This window comes from Brachycentrus maculatus, unplaced genomic scaffold, assembly GCF_059751285.1.
Source record: "Brachycentrus maculatus isolate JH-2025_06_01 unplaced genomic scaffold, ASM5975128v1 h1tg000340l, whole genome shotgun sequence".
Taxonomy (NCBI): domain Eukaryota; kingdom Metazoa; phylum Arthropoda; class Insecta; order Trichoptera; family Brachycentridae; genus Brachycentrus; species Brachycentrus maculatus.
Window position 1 is genome coordinate 864,851 of NW_028281089.1, and position 21,677 is coordinate 886,527.

General features: G+C 31.8%; 1 protein-coding gene across 2 annotated transcripts in view; it reads left to right on the forward strand.

The window, feature by feature from the left end:
* LOC148303924 (uncharacterized) overlaps positions 1–21,677 on the forward strand; it is a 73,287-nt gene that overhangs the window by 34,872 nt on the left and 16,738 nt on the right. For both annotated transcript variants that reach the window (XM_088269136.1, XM_088269137.1), the window contains exon 2: positions 20,571–20,729. In XM_088269136.1, coding sequence (XP_088125262.1) covers positions 20,573–20,729 — 157 coding nt within the window. In that variant the 5' untranslated portion in view covers positions 20,571–20,572. The remainder of the gene's footprint in view (positions 1–20,570; positions 20,730–21,677) is intronic.

The window sequence follows — 21,677 nt, forward strand, 5'->3', positions numbered from 1 at the left end:
TTTAATTCCAACATATTTGTGAATTTAACTCCGTAAAGCAAGCTTTTAATTAAAACAATGTAAAATGCTTAAAAATAGTACTTCCTATAAAATTGATGATACAATAAAATCACTTCAGTTTTGGATGTGGCTGATTTTGATACGTTAAAGCACAATCGGTCGCAGGCAGAGTTGTACTGAGCACTCTGCATCGTGGAAAATGCCAGGGGGACGAATAGATTAATTGAGGGAGGGTTTTCCGAAGGACGGTTCTCAAATGGTGACGTGCAAGGGGTGCTTTTTATTTAATTTAAATTCATCCACCAATCAGTCACTTGGAAATTTAAATTTTATTAGATAGAATGTAAGAATAATGACATTATTCAAAGGGACATTAAAGACGCTTTTGTTGAAATTGCCAGAACGAAAAAAATATTTGTAGGAATTCAAAAAAAGATTGATTCAATTACTATAGACAATTGTATGAATTCTTATTTTTTTGTTGTTATAGCAATACTATTTTACTTATAGGTACATATGTGTGTACTTCGAAGTATAATTTTACCCCAGCTAACGGTCTGGAAACACGTTAACTTGAAATACTATCAACATATTTTTTTCACAACTTTTTCTGTTTCATAAATTTTCCTGAATGTCAAGTTTTTCTCACTTTATTATTATTTATTTATAATAAATCAGAACACAAAATTTGACTCTACTGTTTTTTTGTTTTGTTTTATGTATGTATATCTTAATTTTGTTATTTGTTAAAAAAAACAATTTAGAAAATTCAGAAATACGTAAAAATTTAAATTCGGATAAATCCCTAATTATACAATATGCTTTTCCAAAATACGTCACCATTATTATCCATGTTTCCTGTTGCAAAAAGTGCTTTACTTCTCTCCATCTATGTATTACCCTACCAGCCTCTATATATACCTGAACACTTTTTTTTTGCTCGTTAGTTTAACTGATCACCTGTCGATGAAAACAACTGTAGTTTTCGAAACTCGTCCTATGTAATGAAATAAAACTCAATAACTGGTATTTTTCAAGTTTTTATTATTAATTTTCTTTAGTATTTGTACCCTGCTTATATATAAAAGGTAAATTTAAAAATTAGAGATTTTTACAATTAAGATTAGGAAGAGTTCTTTACGGTGGTATGGACACGTGGAGCGTATGGATAACGAGAGAATGACTAAGAAAATATATGTGACGAATGTGAGAGGGAAAACAGAACGAGGACAACCAAAAAATACTTGGAACGATCAGATCAATCAGAACCTAAAATCTGGCGGTGTCAAAAGTCTGCGTAATCGGAGGGCATGTATGACTAGATGTATTGATGTGAAGGAGGCGAGGAGTGTATGTCAAGTCAGAAGAGTGTGGCGTTCCATCCTCTCTGCCTACCTTTTGCGGGGAAACGGCGTGATGGTAGTAGTAGTAGTAGTACAATTTACTAGTGTTTTCAAAGACATATTGTATGGAAAATTTAAAAATACAAAGGGGTGCAGTTCAGCCAAGTGTATTATAAGTATTATACAAGTGTTTATTTTTTTAAATTATTATATTTTCTCAATGTATGAAAAAAGAGCTTCAAATATACGAATTGGTTGACATTAGTGTACTAGAAGTAAAAAAAACATGTTCAAAAAAACATTTCTTTCTGACGTTGCCCAAAGATGTCCGACGATAATGTATTTGGGGAAAGTTTTAAAAGTTCTGTAGCACTTTTCATCTTTAAAGCTGCGACATCCTTTGTCCTTTTTAAAAGTTTTCTGAAGGGGCAGTAGTTACAGATGTGGACTAAACTAGGATCTGCCGTACCAAACGTGTTCACTAATATGCCAGATATCGACAATCTTTCGAATAAAAATATGTAACTTTAATAAAATATATAAATAAACGTATATTTTTTATATATTGAAGGTTGTTAAGGAAGATTATTTTACAATATTTTATGTGTGTCCTAATACTTGTTTAAAAATCTGGGTTTTCAACACTTGGAGTTTTTTACATTTTTTGACATGTCAATATATAATTTTATTTCAAACCCTTATCCGCACCCCAAAGGTGCATAGGGCACTGTATTATAAAAACACGATTTTATCTTGATCGTTAACACGCGAAGGAAAGGTGATCAGCCCTCCGCTTCAGGTACCAGTCCAGGTTAATATTGAATAAATATTAGAGTGAAAAATTACTTATATTTATTTGATCGCCCTGGGAATCGAACTCGGGACCTCCAGAACGGTAACTGAGCGTGCTGACCATTATACTATGGAGGCGGACAATGTATAATAGATGAAGAAAAACATAAAAGTCTGAGTATTTACTAATATCGTAGTCGTACAGGAGAAAGTGACCAACTACCAAAACGTAAAATTTCAAGGGGTCATTTAAGTCAATTTTGTTTGGCAAGAAAATAAACATCAATGCAGTAAGTCATTTTTACCAAGTCAATATATTATACTTACAAGTTTTAAATCCTTTTGGATATTTTTCACCTTGAGGTATTTTTTTTACGAAAATGGCGCTATATAAGTTATCCAATTTTATTATTATTATTATAATCTTAAGCTAGTAAGATATCAAATAGTCAATGATACCGTTTTTGTACCAAATGCACTTGGTCACTTTCTCCTGTATGACTACGATATGTATGTACAGCGTCATGAGATTAATGATATATGTAGTTGTTTTAAAAATTTGAGTAGTGGTGTTGTCAATCATGGGTAGAATGGTAAATGTTGCACGTGTGTAATGTGATCACTCCATCAGTTTATGACTGGACATGAGCCTCATAAACACCAAGCGTCCATATTCTTCTTCATCTATGTTGAGATGTAAAAAATGTAAGATAATATTTTAGCTTATACTATTTAATGACAAATTATAGATACAAAAATGATTTTTGTTATTTCTATCAATTATGTCCATTTGTCATCTTTTAAACATGGGACATGCTCAGACATCTGTCATACACCGTTTTGACGCAAATTTGACTGTTATTATTCTTGAGTTGTTTCCCTTCAAAGTCCTGAAACGGTTCTCAATTTGGTCACCAGAGAAAGCCAGTAGTGGAATTTTTCCTCAGATTGATTTAGAATCCTCATCTTATTACCTTCTATGAGTTTAGTCGATGTATCGCTTTAGGACCCCTGCATCAAACTCATTTTCATTACGGGCGGACAAATCGCGTGATGGCGGAAGGCGTTCGTTTACTTCACATTTTAAATGTACCAACCAACCTTCCTTCGTAACTTCTCTCTGCTACGTTACACCAAGAGTGCTTTTCGATGTTTATTACAATGCTCTAAAAATAAAGTTCCGAAATTCTCGAGTTTAAAATTGAACGCAACGAATATTTATAAATTCATAAGTATGTATAATTGAGAAGTTGAGTTGATTTGTAGGCACGTTTCCAACAAATCAATTTTACTCCGTAATTAATATTTCAAGCATTTTGACAAATCATCATAGATGATGAAGAATATATAATGTTTAAACTAAGTTTTACTTGGTTAATACCACTATTTCTTAAAATCTATTGTGACACGCGTTTTGATGCATTCCGCATCATTTTTAAACACCGAATGTAAAAATTTTTGAGTTGTGTATTTACCAATAAAACTTCAATAAATATTGGTTAGATGTTACTTCAAAGTGATTGCCGAATTATGTAATGAAAAAAAATAAAATCTAGGTATTTAATTGCTTATGACATCGCTCACTCCTTTCAAGAACGTCATAAATCAAAATACTTGATTTTTCAGGAGAACGTTTTTAATGTTTAAAATATAATTGAATGTATTAAAAATAAATATTAAGCCACTAATTAAACTTTTTACTGTGCAACATATTATTTTAGGTAAAACCTGAAGGTTTTTTCTCCATTTGAAAATTATTTCAAATATTTAAAAAAATAATTGAACAATACCTTTTCTTCAAAATGCAAAAACAACACTTTTTGCCCTATAGTGGGTAAATATTAAGTTAAAAATATGCCTCTTTTGGTGGGATGTAGTACATTTTCTGGGCATTTCGAAAACATGCACAACTGAAAATTGACGATTTTTGATTTATGACGTTCTTGAAAGGAGTGAGCGATATGTCATATAATGGTTTGTATGGTGACTTTATACACATATATTTTATTCATTTTATTTTCAAACGTTTGCAAGATCCTTACCGAATTATTTTACGTGTTAGGAGACGCCTGAAACATATTTTTACAAATTTCCATGAAGTTTATCTACGTGTTTCCGTTAAACTGCGAAGTAAACTTGATGTTATCTTAAACATTTTCAAATGAACCGTTTTAGATTGCTGATATAATGTTTTGCTCTGCAAATAGTTCACAGTCTAAAATAAAACTTCCATTCCGTTTGCCCAACTATTCACCGGCACTAAATAAATACAAACGCGAAAAAACATTAAGAACAGGAAATTTCACTGAAAAAGACAATTAAAATTTTAATTATTTCTTCTTTATATTCAAAACATAAAACGAAATAAACTAAATAAATACTTCATCAATTTCTCAAATCGGTCATATTTTCAAAACGCATCGAAAATCGTGCCGATATGTGAATGGTTCTGAGACCATTGCTCATATCGCTCACTCCTTTCAAGAACGTCATAAATCAAAAATCGTCTATTTTCAGTTGTGCATGTTTTCGGAATGCCCAGAAAATGTAATATATCCCAGCAAAAGCGGCATAATTTTAAGTTAATATGTACCCCCCAAAGGTATTCTTTAATTTAAAAATAATAAACTAAATATTTTTCAAATGGAGAATAACCTTCAGGTTTTACCTAAAAAAATCTGTTGCACAGTAAAAAGTTCAATAAGCGGCTTGATATGTATTTTTAATACATTGTATTATATTTTTAAACTTTAAAAACGTTCTCCTGAGAAATCAAGTTTTTATTTTATTTATGACCTTCTTGAAAGGAGTGAGCGATATGCATGTTTCAAGAATTAATATAATATGGATGTTCAATAATGGGCAGAATGGTGAACGTTACACAAGTGTATAAAGTGATCGCTTAAGCCAGCCAAATACCAGGTGGTAAGCCCTGGGATGCTCAGACTTCCAACTTCTTTCATATAAAGAGGAACGACAGATGCTTGAAGTTGAGACGCCTATACTATTGTATATTTTAATTAATAAACATTCAAATTCTATTGTAATTGTGAATGAATATTGAAGTTCTTGAATACATTAATCCCATTACATGCTTTTACCGTTACCTCATTCTACAAGAATAGCGTTCCTGATGAAGCCTTATATATTCCACGCTTATAAACAGGGTAGCGCAAAATTAATCACCATATCGGAAGATGTTTTAATTTTTGGAAATGGCGTTGTACGTCAATGATATTTGACATTTGTGGGCTAGACAGCTGCAGTATACAAACCGATTGACAAAACGGACACAAATGTGTATCAACACTAGCGGCAGCCACTTGAAGGATCATATTTTCCACTTGACAGAAAAAAAATAAGTTCATATAGTAAATGTCCACATAAAGATTTCATCACTCAAAATATATAATTTTTTTATTTAGTAAAAAGTTATTTAAACTAAATTGGATGATTAATTTTACGCCATTATTAATTTGTTTGTATACTGCAGCTGTCTAGTTCACAAATGTCAAAAATTATTTCACGTCTAACCCTATTTACCCTGTACATACGTACACCCTGTACATACGTACACACATACGTACAGGTACATTTATGCAAACTTCATTGAAGTAGGCTTACGTTTTCTGAATTCATAATTCAGCCCTTATTTCGAATGTCTTTCAAACTTTATACGCTTTCGTTGGCATATTTGTGAACTGCTCGTGTATATTTCTACCTACCCGAAGGTCGCAGGAATCGGCGATTAACTTAGGAGAATTAAGATTTTGAACAAACAGGTACTTACATTTTCAATACAAAATTTTGGGTGTGTCTAAATACTTGTTCATAAATCTGTGTTTCTCCAATTAGGAGTTATTTTTACATGTTTACATCTCAATAAAGATGAAGAAGAATATGGAAGTCTGGGTATTTACAGGGCTAACGACCTGTTATAGGCTGGTTAAGTGATCACTTTATGCACGTGTAAAATTCACTATTCTACCTTTGATTAACAAACTACACATTTGAGTGCTCGGCAGCATCTGTGGTTGATTAATCATCCATGGTAAGATGAAGGTATGATGAGTTGCAAAATTTTGAATGTGTGGTTGTCAGTCTTGGGTAGAATAGACAATGTTACACTTGTATAAAGTGATTACTTGAACCACTCTATGACAAGTCATAGTCCCTATAAATTACCTAGACTTTTATTTTCTTCTTCATATTATAAAGTAGATTAAAAAGAATACATACCTCATATTTTTACGAATTTTTCGATACCAGGGTAGCATACAAGTGAAGGCCAAATAAATTTTCCTTGCGAAAAATATAATGATTGATAGGAACCGTTGTACTATCGGTGCGACCTACCAGGAGCACGCGAAGGCGAGGAGGTCATTCATTCATTCATCCAATTTCTATAGGCGACTCGTACGGTGTGTGTATCGATTCGAAGGAATATAAAGACGCGTGTGTGTGCATGAACGGAAGGCAGGCCTGTGTAATATAGTGCCATGCACCTTTTCGTTATTCTGTTATCCTATTATGTGAGTTGGCGGTTTCTGTAGCACAGTGAAGGGAAAGAGCAGAAATGGGTCAAATATTCACGTAACCGGTTTAAAATTGATTTATATTATTGTAACGAAAATATGTTTTCCAATTGAAATTGTAGATTGATCAATTTAAGCGCTGATTTTGTTATTTTTTGGTTTTATTTAGACAATTTCTGTATTTTTTATATTTTGACATCTCAACATAATAGATGAAGAAAAATATGAAAGTCTGAGTATTTACAGGGATTAAGACCCGTCATAGGCAGGTTTAAGTGATCTCAATCACCTTAAATATTAATGTTGCCGAGATTGCACATGTGAAATAACAAAATTTGAGAAGAGTGATTGTCAATCATGGATAGAATGGTTAATGTTGTACGTGTATAAGTTATCACTTAGTCCTGTCTATAATAGATCGTAAGTCCTGTAAATAACCAGAATTCCATATTAAAATATTTTGTATATTAAAAGCATTGTAAATTTTGTGATATGGTAATATTACACTCTCCTTAACATTCATCGTTCGTTTTGTGTCATACCACTTAAATTTTAAGTGGTATTCCTCAAAGTGAACGATGAATGATAAGGAGAGTGTTCCATGTTCATCTTCATCTATGTTAAAATGTCAATTCTTGTCTAATTTAAGACTTTTAAATTAGTTTTATTTTTAATATGAATTATTTTATCCCTCAAAACTATTGGAGAACTGCAGATACAATAAAGCTAGTTAAATTTCGATTCTGTAGGATTGCCAAGTTTTGAGGGTTGCTTCTTTGAGTCCTCTGTCCTCTTGTAAAGTTGTGCCAAAGGCCTAGATACTTAATTCTGTTAGAAACATCCCTACAATGACGAAAAGTTACTTTAAAAGTCTTTTGTACGTTTCGAGAATGAAAATTGTTTACTTTTCCTCTTCCGGAATAATTTATCCGTCCATTTGAAGGACTTTAAACATTTTTCCTTTGTTAAATCCGACGGATTTGTGAGAAAACTACAAAGTATGGACAAAAAATCTACTTTTTCTTATTATTTTTAAAGGTCCGGTAGAAGTACATGCATAGATGTAGGAAAAGTGCTGTAACATTGTAGTATTTACAACATTTTGAGTGTGTCCAAATACTTGTTCACAAAATCTGGATTATCTCCAATTACAGGAGTTATTTTCATATTATTTTTTGACATCTCATCAAAGATGAAGAAGAAAAAAAATGAAAATGGTGTTTTCTGGCGTTTCTCATGTGTGTGATTATAATCCGGGATTCGGATCTCACATACTAATATAAGAGTTTCTGCTTAGTAAAAAGCTTCTTTACATCTCACCAATAGATGTCTCTAGTGAAGTTTTAGTGATTCATGAACAAGGTTTCTAAATTAGTTCATATATATAGAACTTCCAAGAATTTGAGTAGTGTGGTTGTCAATAATGGGTAGAATTGGTGAATGTTACACGTGTGTAAAGTGATCACTTAAACCAGCCTATGACGGTCGTAAGCCCCGTAAATGCCCAGACTTCCATATTCTTCTTCATCTTTGATGAGATGTCAAAAAATAATATTGTAGTATTTAATATATATATATATATATATATATATATATATATATATATATATATATATATATATATATATATATATATATATAAGGGTCCTTTTTGACGCAGCCCAGACGAAAACAAATAGTTAAATGTATTAATCTTTTCTAGAATAGTTTTCTAGAATAGCATCGAGAAAGTGCAACAATTGTTTTTTTCTGAATTTCTACATGTTGTCATTGCTATTTATCTTCGTTTATATTGATTTAAGTACACAAGATGCAAAACGACGTTAATTGACTAGATACATATAACTGAATAAAGGTAAGATACAGCGAGTTTAAATTATTTTAATAAACTTTGGTTTCAAGGTCAAATATTAACGGGATTTCAGAATGCGGATAAATAAGTGTTTCTACGCAATATATTGAAATAAATGCATTTTTTTTCGAAAGATCCAAGAAGCTGTTCTTTTTGTACCTATTTAAAGATACTTGTCGTCAGATGAACACAGTTGTCTATAAAGTAACTGCGTGTTGTTATTTAAAAAAAAACATAAGATTAGTTGCAATATGCACACATGCATGGTTGAATATATATCTTTATTCGAATACTAAGTGAAAACGAGTATTTGTGACATCTGAAGATGATACATGTCTTTTGAGTCTAGATTGGTATCTTTGCGACTGTCGCAAAAAACGGGAAAAAAACTCCTTAATGTTGCTTTTATTGAGCATTGTTTTTGAAATCACATTTTTTAAAATCATATTTTCATAAGGTGTACGGAGTGCGTGGAAGTTTTTGGTATTGTAAGGGAAGGGTAATTAACTACAACCTAACTATGAGTAATTCAATGTTTTAGAATTAGTACATTAACCCTGAAGATGACAAGGTTCTTGTCGAAACCGGTTGGAAAAAGTGTACCAATAAAAAGTTGTTAAAACAAAGATTTTTTACTTTAAAAAAAATTATTTCTATTTATTACGATTTATTTATTACCATACCACAAAGATATCAATGCTTTTAATATATACAAAATATCTTAATTTTTAATCAATTTACTTTTGATATAAGATAAGGGTCTTTATTTCTTTCACGTATCGGCATAAAATTTGACTCACCCCTCACTCTTTATACGAGAAATGTGCGTAACTTAACTGCTGCACGTTCATATCTTAATCATCCGATACGGCAAAGTTTTTAGACTTTTGGGTAGTTATTCCAGCGGCCTCATTCGCTGTGTTCATAATTTCCGAATCAAGCGTAATTTATTGCTAAGAGGGGATGATAATGAACCGCGGAATGTACATCCCCTAGATACAAACACTACACACCCTGTCAACGGAGGCTCTGCGGGATTTTAAGAAAGATTTAAGACAATGTCTTATTAAGTATGAACGTGGGTCTTCGAGGTCACTCTTAACAAAATTTCGTATTAGGGTTTTAAAAAAAAATTCTCCTAAAAAATTCTCCTTATCTGTTATGTACAAGGATTTGAAGCTTATTCTGTTTATATTTTGTATGTTAAAAGCATTGTTAACTTTGTGGTATTGTAATATAACCCTCTCCTTACCATTCATCGTTCACTTTCGAAATAATCATTCCATCATCAGGTCATTGAAATAAAATTATCACGCTCTGAAATTTGTACGAAAATAAAATTTATTTGTCTTCGTTCTCTCTTTCAAAATATTTTTTAGTTGCCTAAAAAAATCTCATTGTCTGTTACGTACAAGGATTCGAAGCTTTTTCTGTTTATTTGTTGCATATTTATATTCATCTGTAGTCAAAATTAGTAAGTTTAGGAGTCATTTTTCATGAATGCACGTAAAATTATTTTTCTCGATTCAACCATAGATGACCCCAGTAAACATACACGTAAACCGTCATGAGATTTACAATATATGTAGGAGTTCCTAAAATTGGAGTAGCGCGGTTGTCATTAATGGTTAAATTGGTGAATCTTGCGCCATGTGATCACTTAACCAGCCTATGATCTGGTAAATACCCAGACTTATTTTTACTAAGAACACTATATTTTTCTTCATCTATGTTGAGATGTAACACATTTAATTTCGACGACGGACATTTTTCCCTTTGACGGCGTTTTGAAATTGCGCACACATTTTGAATGGATTTGTGAATACCTTTGAAGAGTAATAAGCAGGATTCTAATATTCCATTTACTTTCGAGTTACTTTACGCTTGAATTTAGATTCTTTGGAATTTTTCATATATTACTTTACCCATGCCCATGCTGCGAGTTGGAATTTATAGAGATGTTTGTAAAGAAGCATATATTATTACTGATCGCAAATTTTTGTCGGTGAAAAAACTCTGACTCTGTACTTTTTAAAGGAATTCATACAGTATGAAGCGAATAAACGGTTATCGTAAAATAAAATATTATCTACAACATTTTGAGTGTGTCCAAGTGTGTACCAATATAACAGTTTCTGTTTAATAAAAAGCTTCTTTACATCTCACCAATAGATGTCTCTAGTGAAGTTCTAGTGATTCAAGAACAAGGTTTCTAAATTGGTTCATATATATAGAACTTCCAAGAATTTGAGTAGTGTGGTTGTTAATAATGGGTGGAATTGGTGAATGTTACACGTGTGTAAAGGTGATCACTTAAACCAGCCTATGACGGTCGTCAGCCCCGTAAATGCCCAGACTTCCATATTCTTCTTCATCTTTGATGAGATGTCAAAAAATAGTACGAAAATATTTTTTATTTATCCATTTAGAAACGAGGTAAGTGCTAGGCAGAGAGAATATAATGCCACACCAATCAAATACAATTTACAATAGTTGATTCTAAAAATCAGTTTTTGATTTTAATATCTAATATACGGATATAACATTCTTGGCCTTTTTCAACATCCTCCACCAACCGATTTTTCCCCTTTCAGCAGAAAAATAAAAGCATTAAAATGATTACGTTGAAGTATCGCGGGTGAAATCTACCCCTATGTTTAGTTCATCTGGCGCACTAAGTATGGGTTTAGTTATTATACGCAATGAGTTCTCCCCACCCTCTAGCCGAGGGTAGGCTCGACAGGGGTGGGTCTTATATTCAAACTGAGATACAGCACTTGAAGAAATATGGAGATGATATTTTCGGCTTTGAAGTATCGATTTTCTTGCTTTTAAATTGAATTCATTTAAGCTGCCAAATTTTTATTACTGGCATCAAACGTTTAGTCTTAGTATATTTGTATATATATATATATACATATATATATATATATATACATATATATATATATATATATATATATATATATATATATATGTATATATATAAATATATATATATATATATATATATATATATATATATATATATATATATATATATATATATATATATATATATATATATATATGTATATTATATATTTGTATAAATATATTTTTATTTTTATTTTCTTATTTGTTTATTTTAAATATGCTTTTTACCTTATGTTTTTCTCATTTATTTCTTTTAAATGTGCTTCTTATGCCTATTTTTTGTACCTGTTTATTGTTTTTATATTTCGCTATGTATTAGTTTTGGTTATTTAAAAAAATCTTTTTTGTAACGTTATTATTTGTGTTCCAGTCTTGTTAACCTTAATCCCATATCCCAAAATGAGAAATATAAATTACTCATCGGGAATATCATATACATGACTTATGTATGTAATATGTTTTGAATAAGAAAATATAAAATTCACATTTCCTTTATTAAGTACAGTATATGTAAAATATTACTCTTTTACTTAGGATTAATCTATAGTACCGAGCTTTAATGAGTTTGACAGGTCAAATGGGACGTTTAATCACGTTGTATTGTATAATATGAGTTTTACTACAAATTTTGTTACGGATATAAGTGTAGTTTGGAGAAGAAACATCGTTACGCGGCATAATCTCGCATATGACGCAAACAAGTTCGGACTTACGCGGAAGCCGGTGATATAATGTATCGCGTACATGCTCCGGCAGTTTAACCACAAACTGTAGTTAGTTTGAAAGTTATGAAAGGTTGGCGAAACGCTTATTACAGGGTTATCAAAAAACGAAGGATTATGATTTTTTTTTAATTTCTCGGGTTGTAAAATATTTATGACATTTTAAAACAATGTTTATTTTTTTATTTTATTATTTTTTTTCAAAACAAATGACATATATACATATCGCTCACTCCTTTCAAGAACGTCATAAATCAAAAATCGTCAATTTTCATTTGTGCATGTTTTCGGAATGCCCAGAAAATGTACTATATCTTAGCAAAAGAGGCATATTTTTAACTTAATATTTACCCGCTACAGGTCAGAAAGTGTTGTTTTTGCATTTTGAAGAAAATGTATTGTTTAATTATTTTTTTCAAATATACTAAATATTTTTCAAATACAGAAAAAACCGTCAGGTTTTACCTAAAAAGATCTGTTGCGCAGTTAAAAGTTCAATAAGTGGCTTGATATTTATTTTTAATACATTGTGTTTTATTTTTAAACTTTAAAAACGTTCACCTGAGAATTCAAGTTTTCTGATGACGTTCTTGAAAGGAGTGAGCGATATATACATATATACATTTTTTCAAAGCATATGATATACAGTCAAATATACATAAAATATTCCCGATGAGTTATTTCTATTTCTCATATTGGGACATGGGATTTAGGTTAAGAAAACTGGAACATAAAGTAACTATAAAGATTTTTTTTAAATAACCAAAACTAATACTAATACAAGGCAAAATATAAAAAAAAAACAATTAACAGGTATAATAAATAGGCATAAGAAGCATATTTAAAAGAAATAAATGAGAAAAACATAAGGTTAGAAGCATATTTAAATTAAACAAATGAGAAAATAAAAAAATTAGAAAATATAACACATGAGAAAACATAAAAAAAACAAAAGGTAAAAACAAAATAAGAAAATATGACTAATCACTACATATTCAGTCGGTAAAACATGTAACTAATGAATGATTCAATTGAGTTGTATCATCAATACACGACGTTGGTAATTCAAATCTCGACATGTTCTGGAGATAATTGAAAAATAATCACTTCACCCTAAACGTCAGGAGAGGTTGAATGTAATTTTATCTAGTTGATTTTAATATTTTTACATAAAACATCATTGGGAGATATATTGAATCAATGTTATCTTGATCGTTAATTACTTGAAGCTAAGGTGATAAATACTGCGCTTTGGGTATCTTATTTATTTACTTATTTTCGGAAATACGGTGCACAACGGAGTCCTGGTTCCAACTCTAATGTATGGAAGTGAAACATGGAGTTGGCAAAAGAATGATGAAAGTAGACTGAATGCAGTCGAAATGCGATCTCTCAGAAGAATGTGCGACAAAACGATGTATGATAGATGTGCGAATAGTGAAATAAGGAAGGAATGCAAAGCTGAGATAAGCATTATCGATAAAATTAAGAAAGGTGTGTTGAGATGGTTTGGACATGTAGGCTGAATGAGTGAGGAAAGAAATGTAAAACAAATTTATAAGGCGAATGTAATTGGAAAAAGGAGCAGAGGAAGACCGAGAAAAACATGGCACGATCAGGTATGCCAAATACTTGAAAGTGGTCAGGTTAGGAGTCGTGACAATCGGCGGGTATGTATGAGGAGATGCATGAACGTGGAAGAGGCGAAGAATGTTTGCAAGGACAGAGTGGTGTGGCGCTCTATTCTCTCTGCCTACCCCTGCGGGGAAGCGGCGTGATGGTTAGTTAGTTAGTTAGTTAGTTATTTTCGGAAAACACTATTTTGGTCAAAATTATTAAGTACACTGAATGCAGTTGAAATACAATCTCTTAGATGTATGACAAAACTATGTATGATAGATGTTCGAATGGTAATATTTGTCGAAACCGGTCGGTGTACCAATAAAAAGTGGTTAAAACAAAGTTGTTTTATTTTATAAATAACTTTATGATTTACCATTTTAAAATTAAAATGTAACTTTGTTTTAAAATCACTATAAATATTTTATTATAACTAAATTATAATGTCTATCGGTTTCAAAGCTAACTGCTTCTTGACTGTGACTGCTAATCAACACAAAAAATAAAGCCACTTGAGATCTACGTTATATTTTGATTATAAAATGTTTTATATAAAAAAGATTTTCTCATCTCGAGTTCATCTGATTTTCACTACACCCAGTATTATTTATGCATATCATAAAGCTGGTCCTACGAAAAACAATGTGCAGAAAGAAGGGGTCGCTTGGGAGCGGTTAAAGACCCTCCCTTAACTGCTGGACGTGCAAATATCAAGGGGAGGAAACGCGCTCTTATTTATGTACACAATCTCATACTTAAGGGATGCAATAGCCCCTCCGTACGCCTTTGTCCGTGAAACACGAGATCGTGCAGATTGAGGTAAGATTTACCTAAAATTGAGAAAACGGAAAAAATAACATTCATATTTTGAGTTTGTTCATATCTTGATGTGATGTGACACCTTATGACCATACAATAAATGAAGAAATAAAGAAATAATGCAAGGCTGAGATAAACAATATGAAAATCTAAGAAAGAAAGGTATGTTGAGATGGTATGGGCATGTGGAACGAATGTGTAAAGAAAGAACAGTGAAATAAATTTATGAGGCGAATGTAGTTGTAGTTATTAACGAGGAGGTGCTTGAACGTGAGAGAGGCGAATATTGTTTGGAATGAATATATTGGTGTGGCGTTCTCTTTTCTCTGCCTACCCCTGCGGAGAAGCGGCGTGATGGTTAGTTATTTTAGTGGGATATGTGTGCTGAAGCAAACATATCACTCGCCCTACATTATCGGGGTAACTTCATGAGGGCCCTGTTTATTCATAAAACATGATTTAATTTTGTTTTTGTAATCTGACCAAATATTTTTTTTACAGCAAAAATGTAAATGCCCAGACTTTCATATTCTCTTCATCTATGTTAAGATGTCGAAAAAAAATGGAAAAAATATTTTCTAAATTGAAATAAAAATTGGGGACGTAATCTAGATTTGCGAACAAGTATTTGGAGACACTAAACATTTTTGATATTGATGTAGTTTTAGTGTGGTATGTGTGCTAAAGCAAATACGTATTGTACTGGCACTACAGTGTCGGTGTACCTTCATGAGGGCCCTGAATCCATTTTCAACTTGTCGTTATGTGTTAATTCGTTTTATTTTTATATCATCGGTCCCATTAAGTTACATTCCCGTTCTTAATTCGATTGAGATTCCTGGATTAGCGACAGGAATGGAAGCTAACACGTCATTTCCTGTCGCCAAATGCAGTCACATATTTCCCCTTCTCGCATTACTACCCTTCGTTTAATTAGGACCGGAAGCGGACAAATATTTACCGACTTCCGAGTCAAGGGTTGTATGCAGGTTCGAGAGGGCGAGAGTGCATCTCTATCCGAGAACGCTGGGAGTTGACTAGATGATTGATCTAATTACTTACGTGCTTATGAACAAGCTTCCCCGCAGGTATAGGCAGAGAGAACGCAACACTTATCTTTATTTGACAATTTTTCAACAGTCTTCGCTTCTTCCACATTCGTGCATCTCATCATTTGGATTATTATCTAATCGGCGTATTCGGGGTATTTCAAATACTTGATCATGCCAAATTTACCTCGGTCTTCCTCTACTGCTATTTCCAACTACATTTGTCTCATATATTTATCTAACTATTCTCTCTAAATTTTATATATAATGCGTGTGTCTTGCATTCTTTCTTAATATCACTGTTCGAAAATCTATCATGCATCGTTTTGCCGCACATTCGTCTAAGAGCTCGTATTTCGACTGCATTCAGCCTATTTTCATCCTTCTTTTGCCAACTTCATGCTCCCCTTTTATACATCAGGGTTAGAACGAGGACTCCGTTGTGTACTGACCGTTTTTATTACATGGCATATTATACACAAAAATACTAAATTAAGTATAGGTTTTTTAAAATATTTATTATAAATCAAGTTTTTACTATTATTCATTACATTTTGAGTGTGTCCAAACACTTGTTCACAAATCTGTCTTTTCTCCATTTAGGAGCTAATTTTGCCATTTGGGAGTTATAGTGTCATGAGATAAAAAAATATATATCCAGGAATGGGCGAAATCACTAATAAATTGATCACTTAACCAGCCTGTGACAGGTCTTTAGCCTTGTAACTACCCACACTTCCATATTCTTCCCTATCTATGTCGAAATGTTTAAAAATATAACAAAAAACGTTTTACTGTTAGTTTGTCATTATCTAGGCATCAAATAAAATGAAACTTTTATAATGTTGTTTTCGTCCCCTGTCTTTATCTAAATTCTCATCATTATCATCTAATGTCAGCAGTATCCTTTTGGATTGCTATTTTCTCCACCATATTTCCCGTAATGATATCATTATCAGTTTGCCTTCTATCAATCTTCCAACCTTTCCTAATTTAATCTTATGATCACTTTTATCTCGAAAAACTCAGAAAGATTTTTCCGTAGATACAATAATACGAGGATACAGATATAGGGCGCTTGTCCACTACCCGGAATTCCGTGTAATTTTACCGTCCGGCACGTCAGTTAGCATTTTAAAACGACGATTGGCTTGGATTGGTTTGTGCTTTTATCCATCTTTCTTCGGATCGGTGCTCTTGATCAGTGCGTGATCACGGTGCGCGTAAATTCGATCACGCTAAACTGTCGTAGTCGTTTTCATTTTTCAAAACCGGACTGCCGGACGGTGAAATCCCGTGTAGTGGACAAACGCCCATAGGGTGTTTTTAGACCGGACCGCTTTTAAGTTTTTGACATACCGGATGGTACCAAGTTTTTCTCGGTCTTCCTCTGCTCTTTTTTCCAACTGCATACATTGGTCTCATAATTTTTTTTATCGTTCTTTCCACACTCGTTCGTTCCACATGTCCGTACCATCTCAATATACCTTTATTTATTTTATCGGTAATCCTTATCTTAGCTTTGCATTCTTTCCTTGTTTCACCATTCGAACATCTGTCACACATCGTTTTGCCGCACATTCTTCTGAAAGATCATATTTCGACTTTATTTAGTCTACAACTGATGGTAATTTTATTAAATAATCAACTAATATTTCAAATAAAAAAACGATAGAATTTCATGCAGAAATTTCTATTAAAAGATGGGGTTTTTGGAATTAAAACGTATTCGTTTTTTTAACATAAGTTAAAAAATTGTTTTCTTGAATGTTTTTTGCAGATACTTTGTGGCACATTTTATAAACTTTATAAAACTAAACAACTTTGTTTTAACCACTTTTTTATTATACGTACACTTTAACCTACCGGTTTCGACAAGAACCTTGTCATCATCATAAAAAATTCTTCCTGTATGCAATGAGGAGTATATCTATGATCTCCCCTTTTGCTCTGTTTCTCTCTCTCTCTCTCTCTCTCTCTCTCTCTCTATTTCCCTTTCCTGTTATAGGAAGGGACCTTCCCTTAATGTATATTCTATTTGAATTTGTAATGGATTTGGGTAGGTCCACCGATATATTATTATAATTGCTCTCAGGATTTCCGTAGCAGCCCTAAGCCTTTGTATTGGATTCAATAGACAAATTTTTGAACGTAACTACCCCTAATATCTACGGCGGTGGCTCAGTTTCACTTTGCAAATTGTGTTTTGCAATTGGTATGCGTAAGCCCATTGCAATAAAGGATTAACTGAATAAATGAGACTGGACATTTAATACAATCATACTGTTACATGCAAAATACATATGTATGTACTCGTATGTTATATGTACTGTGCAGAGTAGTTCTCATAACAGAATTATTGAAAAGAGGGTGTATTTATGTTGAAAAAGTGTTGATTCAATTAATAATATTCATATTATTTTTGACATCTCATCAAAGGTAAAGAAGAATATGTAAGTCTGAGCATTTACGGGGCTGACGACCGTTAAGTGATCACTTTACACACGTGTAACGTTCACCAATTTTACCCATTGTTGACAACCACACTATTCGAATTCTTGGAAGTTCTATATGTATGAACCGATTTCGAAACGTTGTTCTCGAGTATTCTTAGTATATTGAGAATAATATTCAAATTCATAGCAATTTTTTATTTAAGTTCTACCTGGTAAATACCACTATTTCTTAAAATCTATTGTGACACGCTGTTTTTGCATTCCGGATCATTTTCAAACACCAAGTTAAACTTAAATTTAAGAGGGAAAAATATTACCACAAAGCGACTCCCAAATCTTCTTCTTTTTTGGTGTAGACCTTGTGACCTGTTTTTTTTAGAGGGATTAGTCTTCTGCAATATCGATTCCCATCTGTTAATTCATCTCTTTGGTGAAATTAATGAAAATATTTATAGGATTAACTTTATGCAATAGTAATTTTTGTTTATTTAATTTTTTCACAAAAATTATTGTAATGTTAGTACCGAGATTTTTATCTACCAGTTTCGAAGCATACCGTCTCTTCGTCAGGACAATCACTATATCAATTTACTTAATTTATGTCTTAACTTAATTCATGTCATAATCAACTTAATTCGTATCCATAGAGATTTACCATATTCGTAGAATTTCACGTTATTTTAACATTAATATTACATAATTAATAACAACTTCTTCAAATTTGCAAATTTTGATTCACTTTGTCAGAAAATTTATAAAAAAAACATTGTTTTTAATCCCTGCCTTGTTATCTATATAATATGCAGTTTTATCTAGGCTTCACCAGTCTGATGATATCGGTAACGAAGAAATTCGGTCACTAGTCAAATAAAATAAATGTGGAAAAAAACTATAAACTTGTTATTTTATTATCCGTTTGAATATTTTTTTTGCTCGAATCAGATTCCGAATTCTATCCATAATTCATTGGATAGGAAAATACTTCCTTTTCCCACTTCTATCCATGCATTATCGACAAACCTGTCTCGTCGGCACATTAATAATCAGGAGACGTTTCTTTATTTTCCTTCGTACTTTTGTTAAGGCAATAAAAGCTCTTTATATCCATTTTTCGTATCGTTAAACGAAAAGAGATTCACGTAACGCCAGTGCTGATGTGCCAGGCCTATTCTTAAATATCTACTCGTAATATTTTTACATTTAAAATAAGTTTATAATGAAAAATGTTTTATTTTGAATAAAAACATTCAAATATTTTATTTATTGTTTCGGCATTAACTTTGTGGTAAGACATGTTACAATAATTAAAGAAAACACTTTGTTTTTTACCACTTGAGTTTTATTATAGACTACATGTTTCAGAAGTTAAACTTCCATCATTCAGGTCTGTATAATAACAATAAGTTATTATACAGACCTGAATGATGGAAGTTTAACTTCTGAAACATGTAGTCTATAATAAAACTCAAGTGGTAAAAAACAAAGTGTTTTCTTTAATTTTTAAAAACATTCAAATTTAAGTTTTATTTTTAATTAATTTTGTTTAAAAAAAAAGATGAAAGTAGACTGAATGTTGTCGAAATGCGATGCAGCAAAACAATGATAGATGTTCTGCAAAACATAATACCTATATACAATATCAAATATAAAAATACACTAATGAATACACTAATAGAGAAACAAAAATTCTAAAACATAAAATAATATAATAAAATAACAAATAGTGTTAAATACACATCTCCTTCACACAATATCAGCGAGCAGCGAGAGAGAGTGAAACACAACGTTTAAATTTATCCATTATAGCATGGAGAAGAAATGCTGAGAAAGTGCAGACTTCAAGGTGGATAACAATATATTAAATAAATCTATACTACCAAAAGCATTGGCTAACATGTGAAGCCGCGGAATCGGAGAGAACATGGCATAGTTTGCATTGTGTACAAATACTGCGAATACAGATTTTTGCCTAGTACCTCTTCGACGCACGCTAAGCTTTATTTGATTTAGGAGATCAGGGCTATCCAAAAAATTGTTAAGAATTTTATATAACAGGACCAAATCAGTAAATACCCTTCTATCACTAAGATTTCAAGTATTTAAGCGTTTCAAATACTTGGAGGTGGTCAGGTCAGATATATATATATATATATATATATATATATATATATATATATATATATATATATATATATATATATATATATATATATATATATATATATATATATATATATATATATATATATATATATATATATATATACATATATATATATATATATATATATATATATATATATACATATATACATATATATATATATATATATAATATGAAGATATGCATGCAGATGGAAGAGGCGAAGAATGTTTGCAAAGACAGATTGGTATGGCGTTCTATTCTCTCTGGTTTGTTAGTTGTCTAGTCGGCTGTTAGTGACTGATCACACTGCGTCCTTGCAGGCATGTGGAGCCCCGTGACGGCGAGCGCGGGCGCGCAGGAGCCGCAGTGGCCGCCCGCGCGCACCAAGCACTCGGCCACGCTGCTGGCCGGCTGCGTCTACCTGCTGGGCGGCCGCAACGGGAACGTGCCGCTCAAGGACATGTGGAGATACACCCTAAGTGAGTACAATATTGACTTACATGCTCCGCTGACAGTGATAGGGACTTAAAAAAGGTATTAAAGGGAAGGAAAGCATTCGTAATATTATTGTTTATATTTGATCGCGAAAAACTTGCAAGATTGATCAAATACGCCGACACCGTAGATATATATTTATATGTTATTTTTACTAATATCAATATCTCTCACACACACACACCCTCTTACACACTTCAGATATACACATTCACCCTCTCATAAATACACATTACACTACGGAGGCTGAGATGGATTGTATATACTATTTACAATCCATCTCCTAACTTACTAACTTACATGCCCCGCTGACAGTGATGGGGACTTTTTAATCGCAAAAACCTTTGCAAGATTGATCAAATACAGATCATCATCTCCAAGCACTAGAGCTCTGTCTCTTTTTTGAACAGGCTCAGCGTAACTAAAATTATAAGATCGTATTAAGTAGAAATGTATAGAAATTGTATTATATTAATTATATATTTATGTATCGATGCTAAGTATCAATATATTGATACTACGTATTAATATGTGAATAGCTACGTACCTGTTGCGTATGTTTTCTGTTTTATGTGTTTACCGTTTTTTTTTTAACTTATTACTGAGCACTTATTTTTATTTTATTATTTATCTTCTCATCTTATAATTGTTTTTTATTATTATTTTTACTGCAGGTCTAAATTAAGTCTGCCTATTAATCTTTTTAACTTTTGCTTTATTTTATTTTTGCTGTTTACTTTTAACTCATTTAACATTTGCGAAATTTTGTTATTGGAATGTAACAATTACCTGTTTTATTTGTTATTTATTATTGTAAATGTATTTATGTTAATGTTCTGTTAAATTTCTAAATAAATTAAATTGTATTAAAAAAGTAATTATATTAAATTAGAAAAAAATATATATATAAATTAAACCCTTATCCGCACCCC